General features: G+C 37.4%; 1 protein-coding gene across 1 annotated transcript; it reads left to right on the top strand.

Annotated features, from left to right (window-relative positions):
• Window positions 959–8,693, top strand: LOC109726436 (DEAD-box ATP-dependent RNA helicase 29). Its single transcript, XM_020256016.1, has 11 exons — window positions 959–1,511; window positions 2,337–3,498; window positions 3,617–3,674; window positions 4,002–4,100; window positions 4,722–4,761; window positions 5,699–5,775; window positions 6,301–6,353; window positions 7,141–7,222; window positions 7,304–7,360; window positions 7,788–7,923; window positions 8,100–8,693. The coding sequence occupies exons 1-11, from the start codon at window positions 1,103–1,105 to the stop codon at window positions 8,300–8,302; spliced, it is 2,376 nt and encodes a 791-aa protein (XP_020111605.1). The 5' UTR covers window positions 959–1,102; the 3' UTR covers window positions 8,303–8,693.

Genomic DNA, 8,693 nt, shown 5'->3' with positions numbered 1-8,693 from the left:
CCCATACAATCCTCAAAAAATTGAAGTACGATCATATGTTCTTCATATTTTCTAGATGAAAAGATACTCTTTTAACTTAGAAAATAAAAGTTTTGTACAATTTTAATTTTTTAATATCAAATTTATTAAAGTTTTGAATAATGTAAAATTGGTCAATGAATTTAATGATTTTTTTTTTTTAGAATTTTAAGTCATATAAAGAATTGAGCCAAAAAAAAAAAAAAAAGATTGATCAAACCCGACCCAAAAAAAAGCCCCAGCCCAACTCCCACCACACCTATACGCACGCAGAGGGCTCTAGGGAAAAAATAAAAAAAAGAGTCCACGATTTTCCTTCCCACTCACACGCACCCTGCCCCGCGCCCCCCATCTCTTCACGATCAAACCCTCCCTCTCCCCTCACGGGAATCCCTACTCTCTCTCCCTCAACACCACCACTCTCTCTTCCTCTCCGATATCGAGATCCCTCTCCGACACCGCACCAACCCATGGGCGAGAGAGGAGCTAGTAATTAGGGCTTTCAATCTAGCTCGTGTTCGGCTCGAAATGAGCTCGAGATCGACTCGCTCGTTTATAAAACAAGCCGAACACAAGCTGGATTTTCCAGCTTGTTTAATAAACGAGCTGAACACGAGCTAGGGTCAGCTCGCTCGTGTTCGGCTCGATAACAGCTCGATTATATTTATTTTGTATTAATATAATTTTTAATACATATTATATTTATATATATAAATTAAATATATAATTATATTTGTATATAAATAAATAATACAGATTATTACTTTTTAATTTTTTAGTCTAGTTTGAAAAATAAAATCCAACTTATTTATAAAAAGTCCCACTTATATTTGGAATCTTAATAATCGAATCAAAATCTAAGAAATAATATCGCATCGAATTTTAACTTTTCCTTTCCCTAACCCTAATTCCTCTTTCCTTTTTTTTTTTTTTTTTTTTTTTTTTCACACATTGCAAGCGCACGCACAGCCGCCTCTCTCTCTCTCTCTGTCTCTCTACCCCCGAAGACCCCCCCGGCAGCGTTCTTCCATCTTCGCCGTTCGCACACTCCCGGCAGCGCATTCTTTGCCGTTCGCATATCTCGATGGAACGTGTAGTTGAAGACGAGGACGACGAGGTCGCGGAGGAGGTCGCCATGGGCGTGAGCTCCAAGTCGGAGCTGAAGCGGCGCAAGATGGAGACGAAGAGGGCGAAATCCGGAGGGTTCGAATCCCTAGGGCTCTGCCCCGAGGTGTACCGCGGCGTGAGGCGCAAGGGCTACCGCGTGCCCACCCCGATCCAGCGCAAGACCATGCCGCTCATCCTCGCCGGCGCCGACGTCGTCGCCATGGCGCGCACCGGCTCGGGAAAAACCGCCGCGTTCCTCGTCCCCATGCTCCAGAAGCTCCGGCAGCACGTGCCGCAGGCCGGCGTCCGCGCCATCATCCTGTCGCCCACCCGCGACCTCGCCATCCAAACCCTAAAGTTCACCAAGGAGCTCGGGCGGTTCACCGGTTAGATTTTCCAATCCTTTCCTTTTTCGAATTCTTTAATTGCTTATTATCTTGTGTTGGTAGTGTACTTCTGATTAAACGTAACAATGGATGCGCCCATATGGCAATTATTGATTATTATGTGCCATTCCTGTGTTCCTAAGAATTATCAAAGGTGGGTCGACTGAGAAATTAAACAAAAAAGATGCAATTTTCTGGTGCAGAACCATAGGTAAGAAATTTAAAGTTTTGTTCAATCTGAAGGTTTTTTGTTTCCAGTATGATTAAGTAAAATAATACAAGAAGAATCCGTAAATATTCTTGTTACCCTTCAGCAAGATGGATCTTGAAATCAACTCCTTGACCATCTAGAAAATTATAATTACTTTCGTTTATATTTGTTTACTGCATTGATTCGGTGTTGTGATATTCAGTTTGTTGCTGATATTTGAAATAAAAGTTAAATTGGCAAGCGCTGTACTTTTGACTTAAATAGTGCAACGCAATATTATCTTTTTTATGTTCTTGCCGATAATCTGCTGCATGTGTGATTGGAAAGCATCTAATTTCCTTATCACAGGTAGACAAAGTTAGAAACCACCTTTTTATGGCATGGTTATTAGTGAGATTCTTTGCTTCTTTTAATATGATAAAGGAAAGAAAAGCAGAAAAACTGGTAAATCTATCTCTTAGACTATGCCTTGGGAATATGATCTTGAAATCAACTTCTTGATCCCGAAGAAAATTCCAAATGCTATTCTTTAAACTGTAAGATTCGCAAAATCATGCATCATCCTAATCCAATGTATGGCATAAGAATTATGATATCGTGTGAACACTATACAGACCTTCGAACTAGCCTGCTGGTCGGTGGAGATAGCATGGAGAACCAGTTTGAAGAATTGACACAAAGCCCTGATATCATAATTGCAACGCCTGGTAGGTTAATGCATCATCTATCGGAGGTTGAGGGCATGTCTCTGCGGACTGTGGAATATGTAGTGTTCGATGAAGCAGATTGCCTTTTTGGTATGGGCTTTGCTGAGCAGCTGCACAAAATCCTTTTGCAGTTGAGTGAAACACGCCAAACTTTACTATTCAGTGCCACCCTGCCTAGTGCCTTGGCTGAGTTTGCCAAGGCAGGTCTGCGGGACCCGCAGCTTGTGAGGCTCGACTTGGAGACCAAGATTAGTCCAGATCTTAAGCTTTGCTTCTTCACATTACGCCAGGAAGAGAAGATCGCTGCTTTATTATATCTAATTAGGGAACAGATTAGTCCTGACCAGCAGACCCTGATCTTTGTTTCCACCAAGCATCATGTAGAGTTTCTGAATATTCTGTTTAGAGAGGAGGGTATTGAACCGTCTGTTTCTTATGGTGATATGGATCAGGATGCTCGTAAAATTCATATTTCTAAATTCAGGGCGAGAAAGACTATGCTGCTTATTGTGACAGATGTTGCCGCGAGAGGATTGGATATTCCTCTGCTTGATAATGTGGTCAATTGGGATTTTCCTCCGAAACCTAAAATATTTGTCCACAGAGTGGGCCGGGTAGCTCGGGCAGGTAGGACTGGTACTGCCTATTCCTTTGTCACGTCAGAGGATATGCCTAACTTATTGGACCTTCATCTTTTCCTGTCAAAGCCTCTTAGACCTGCTCCGACTGAGGAGGAAGTTCTAAATGACATGGATGGGGTAAACTTGAAAATCGATCAGGCTCTTGCTAATGGGGAGACTATATATGGACGGTTTCCTCAACCAATGTTGGATCTTGTTTCTGACAGAGTTCGGGAAATAATTAATGGACGTGCCGAGCTGGTTTCCATGCAAAAGACATGTGCTAATGCATTCCGCTTGTATTCAAAGACGAAACCTTCGCCTTCTAGGGAGTCGATCAGGAGGACAAAAGATTTACCGCGTGAAGGGCTGCACACCATTTTCAGAGATTTACTCGGGGCCAATGAACTATCGGCACTTGCATTTTCTGAGCGTTTAAAATCATTTAGGTTAGTTTCTTTTTGAATTCACTATTGCTGTTTCTGATTGTTTACTGTGCTATATGCATTTTGCCACTGCCTATAACTGGAAATCTTTTTATTGTTGAACTGGGTAAACTATCACCAGACCAAAGCAGACCATTTTAGAGGCTGAAGGAGAAGCTGCAAAATGCAAAAATTCACAGGTAATATAACTTTATTCATTGTTGGATCAAGGTTCGGAACATTGTTGTGCACTTAAGATTTAGTCTTCATGTTTCTGTTCATGTTTAATCTTTATGCCTGTTTTGTCTTTTCTGAAGAATATTTCTCTGTTATGGTTGGCATTAATTACTGCTACTTTTGTATTAGTGCAGAATTTCTTTTGGGGGATCGACACTCTCTATAGTCTCTGTCTTTCTATTATTTCAAATTCTTTGAAAATATTTTAATTCAAGTGACCATAGTCCTTTAGGAGATTTTTGTGGAAAGATAGGGTATGCTAACATGCAATATTTGGTCATACATCATAGGGTACCAATATTTTGCTTGATGTGATGAGGAAGAAAAGAGCTGCTCATGAAGAGGTGATCAATTTGGTACATCAAAAGCGCTCCACCAAGCAAGCAAAGGTAATTCCTCTACTAAACATCAAGTTACACAGTTATGACTTCATGAAATGTACGGTGTTACAAAGAGTGGTTTGTTGTGGAACTTGCATGCATTCTGTATCCTGTACAGTCATTTTCCATTATTCTATTTATATTGTTTTGTTTCTAACAGTGGAATTGCCATTACGGACAATTCATCATCAACAAGTAATATAGGATAAAGTGTATTCATTTGTATTACTTAGAATGCGTTCTTTAATTTGGGACAAGCACACTGCAATGCTCCAACTATGGACAATTTACATATGCAGATAGAAATATCAGCTGAGATCTTTCTAGAACACATATTAGCTTTTGCTCTCTCATTGTGAGACAATCACCCAACTATAGACATTATTGCTTATTATCAACTTGGAGATCCTGTATCAGTATTTATATACATAATATGCTAGTGTTTAGTTTGAACAAATAAAATGTGATTATTATGCAGGTAATAGTGGTATATCTAGATCTGCATGATAAAACGCTACAGTGTATTGTGTAGCCAAACAACTTCTGCCGATAATAATCATGTTGGTTATTTGGATTTATTAACTGTCGCTCAGTAAAATCATTGATTGATTGTTTGATATTTCTTTACAGGAAGTAGATGCAGATAATACTTCAGACTGGGAGAGAAAAGGTTTTCAACTATTCCAGTCTTTTATCATTTTGCCCCTTTTGTAGGCTGTCACCTACTATCTGTATGCTTTAGTGCTTAATGATGGTTTTCACATAATGTGTCCAAATCTAGAAGAGTGTGGTCTCAGGTAGCATAACAACAGTTGACAGTATTTTCTCAAGGCAAAAGTTGAACTTCAATCATTACAGCAAAAGGGTTCACGTAGCTTAAACTAATTAGTGGGCATAGCTTTTTTTTTATCCTTATCAATGATTACTTAATTGAATGTCTAGTTTCCGACTTTTCCATGATTTATCTGATCAGAAGAATTATGTTAAAAAGACTAATTTGATAATTTCCGAGTAAATGTCATTTCTCTTTAACTTTCTGTATGGTTGTGAGAAAAATTATTCTTTTCTTAACATTTTGTTGTATTTCCTGTTATATGGGGTGACGGGTGACAATATGAGTCACAGTGTTGTAATATGAGTAAAAACTGGGTATGTCATTGAGTAAAGTGGATCGGTTCCCCTACCAAAATAAAGGTATAATTTAGAAAAAAGAAAGAGAATTTCTTGGTCATATTCTGTATTATAAGAAGTTAAAACTTTAGTCATTGTGTTTAAGCAATTTGTGTAAATGCTTTTTTCTGACCACTCATATGGCTATTATAATGTATTCGCTGTATATGATTTTTATCTTGTTAACATATAAGCTAAGAAAATCTTATTACATCTTGGTGATGATTCTAGTGAGCTTATCAATTTTCATCAGCCACCTCAACCTGCTTATTAGGTTAAAATGTATATTGAAAAGGATTTCACTATTCGTATTCGAAGTTTTACTTCATTTTGACTAGAAATTGAAATGTTTAATGATGAAATAAATTTGAAACTAATTAGATTGTTAACATAGGATCGTTTCTTCATTATTCCTTAACATTTTACATCTATTGCAGAAGTTTGCGGTGTGAAAAGAAAGGCAACAAGCTTTAAGGACGAAGAGTTCTATATCAATTCTATGCCCGTCAATCAAGTATATCTTCAGTTTCATATCTATTTTCTTGCCTGTTGTTGATGGTGCAAAGCATCCTTGTGCCCTTTATCATGACAACAACCAAATTGTACATACATTATTTTTCTAGAGAGTGTTGCCTTCTATTATTTTTCAGTAAAAACATATGGAACTTACCTAAACTATGGACCATTTGGATTTAAATACCCAATCTTTCGGAAATTTTGATTTTACACTGGTCCTTTCAATTTGTTTGATTTGAGTCGGTCAACAGCACATTGGCTTCAAAATTTGAATTCAACGCGTTTAAATTTTGAAGTCAAAATGTTATTGACTGACTTAAATCAAATAAACTGAAAGTTAAATGGTAAAATCACAGTTTTGAAGGTTTGGTTGCCAAATCCAAATGGTCTATAGTTCAGGTAAATTCCATACATTTTTACCTTATTTTCCTGTCTTTGGTTCCTGTTGGATTTTTTTTTTCTTTTTTATTGTTTTTTGTCCTTCTCATGTGATTGATGGGAATTCTTGGTGGTGTTTTTCTAGCATCTTGAAGCTGGGCTATCAGTGAAGGGAAATAATGGCTTTAAGACAAACAGGTACAACTTCAGCAAACGATTGTTTTTTCACCGGATGTATCGTGCTTTCATTTGCAAAAAAGATTAGAAAGGAAGCAGATTTCCTGTATCAATATTTTATTTAAGTGGAATGTGTGCGGTTATGCACACAAACCGATAAATCTCTGCAAAAGCACATTTTCTGCAGACATCATAACTAAGATTTCATAGCAGACTTTCGATGACTACTGGATCTTGTTCATCTTATTTTCTTTCTCATTTCCAATAAAAATATGTGAAAATAGTTACCGTACCGATAATTTTGTTCCTTTCAATGGAAATTGGTAGATGGGAGCAAGTAGAACAGAAAGTAAGATACAAATGTAGATATCATATTAAGTTAATAACCAGCTGGTTATGAGTTAGAAGTCAGAAACAAGTAAGTTGTGTCCAAAAAACTAGTATTATCTGCGTATATGATTTCATAGTTTGCACAATTTCCAAAATCTTGATCTTGAATTGATTTCCAACACATCTTTCATTTTCATATAGGGATAAACTCTTAGCTTTTGTCTCATATAGTACTTTTCTTCCATTGATATTGCTTGTCCGTTGTCATATGCTTCAAAACTGATGCACCAATCACCGTCAGCTCCCCCATGTCCTCGTAGGGTCATCATCTCTATGCCTGCTCCTAAGTTTATGACCTCTTACCGCGCTAAATTACCTCCTTTTGACTATATATAGCCTTTTTGTATTTATCTCGATTAACTGTGTTGAACTTTCACTCCCATCATAGTTGATTTACACATGAATGTTCCAAATGCAGATTAGAAGCTGCTGTTCTTGATTTAGTTGCAGATGATAGTACTGGTCTTCAGAAGCAAAAAACTCAATACCATTGGGATAAGGTATTTATTTATGAGTTGTAACTAGTGTGGTTTCATGATATTTTTCCTACTGCATATACTTAAAGGAGCTAATTCATACAGAAAAGCAAGAAGTACATCAAGTTGAATAATGGGGAACGTGTTACTGCCTCGGGGAAGGTATTTCCTTCGTACACTTTCTTTTTGAGGTCCCAATAGAAGTCTTTCTTTTGATCAATTGTTTGTTTCCCTTTCCAAGTCAGTTTTCGTGGATATTGCTGATTTAGCTGAGTCAGATACATGAGAAGATGAAACTGCTTATGATTAACAGTTTTATGTATTGATCTAGTCATTAGTAGAGAAAATGGAGTAATTTTGTATGTGTAATCAACTCATTTTGTGGATAACATAATATCGCTTTTCTTTGCCATCAGGCAAGGTCGTAAAAAAGAACCCTTGCTTAAGTCCTCATATGCTTATTTTTTTTTCTTGATTTTGTTTTTTCCATTGCCCAACATCTGTTTAATTTCCAAATTCCAGTAAATTTGCATCTCTTCTACATCCATGAAGATAATTTAATCTTCTCATCTATCTATTCCTTCCATAGATTAAGACGGAGAGTGGTGCAAAAGTAAAGGCTACTAAAGCAGGGATATACAAAAGGTGGAAGGAAAAGTCTCACAGGAAGATCTCTCTTAGCGGAGATACAGGAGATGCTGCAGATGAAAGCATTCGTGCTGCAGGTGATGCTATCTCCTTTACCTCATGTTTATGCTTTTATTCAATTTTGTGCGAGAATATTTCTCCTCAGTGAATTTAAAAAAAAAAAGAAAGAGATTTTTAACTTGTTTCTGCAAGTCGAAATGTCCAGCCCTAGTGCATGAGATGTATTGAGATTGATTTAACTTTTTTCTTATAGGTGGCTACCAAAGAGGAAATAAGCGGCATATGAAAGGGGGCAGGAACCGACGGCTGGTGCCAAATGCAGATGTGCCGTCTGAACTTAAAGATGCTGAGCAAGTGCGGAAGACTAGGCAGAAAAAGGCTGCTAAGATTGCGAAGATGAAGAACAACAAATCTTTCAAGGGAAAAAAATCCGGCAAAAGAGGAAAAGGCCGATAATTATCCAGATCTTTCGTTCAAGCCTCGCGAGTGTGCAGAAGAGAAGAAAAATAATTGGAAATGGAGATAGGGAAGGGAGCAAGTTGATGAGTTTTGAAGCTAGTCGACGAAATTAATATCAAGCCACCGAAGAAAATATTAGAAATTGCGGAAGTTCCAATTGTTTAATCGAGTGTTCGGAAGAAGTTAGTATGAGATTTGATGACGAGATGAATTGAGATTTTTCTTTAAGTTATAGTATGGATAGCCTTGCATGCTACAGTATTTTGGTGGTCTTATATCCTTTTCCCCAATGTTACATTCACGTATTTAGCCCGATATAAGATTGCATTTTGTCATGTAAGATATGTTTAGCTCATAGATCTTATTTTAATTTATTGAATTTTTTACC

The sequence above is a fragment of the Ananas comosus genome, linkage group 21 (assembly GCF_001540865.1).
Source record: "Ananas comosus cultivar F153 linkage group 21, ASM154086v1, whole genome shotgun sequence".
NCBI classification, from domain to species: domain Eukaryota; kingdom Viridiplantae; phylum Streptophyta; class Magnoliopsida; order Poales; family Bromeliaceae; genus Ananas; species Ananas comosus.
This window is presented reverse-complemented; position numbering and strand designations above follow the sequence as displayed.

Coding starts and splice junctions, on each gene's coding strand:
- LOC109726436 (XM_020256016.1), top strand. CDS start 1,103: ATGGAACGTGTAGTTGAAGACGAGGACGACGAGGTCGCGGAGGAGGTC. Junction 4,762..5,698: donor TTCAGACTGGGAGAGAAAAG/GTTTTCAACTAT, acceptor CATCTATTGCAG/AAGTTTGCGGTGTGAAAAGA. Junction 7,924..8,099: donor TGAAAGCATTCGTGCTGCAG/GTGATGCTATCT, acceptor TTTTTCTTATAG/GTGGCTACCAAAGAGGAAAT.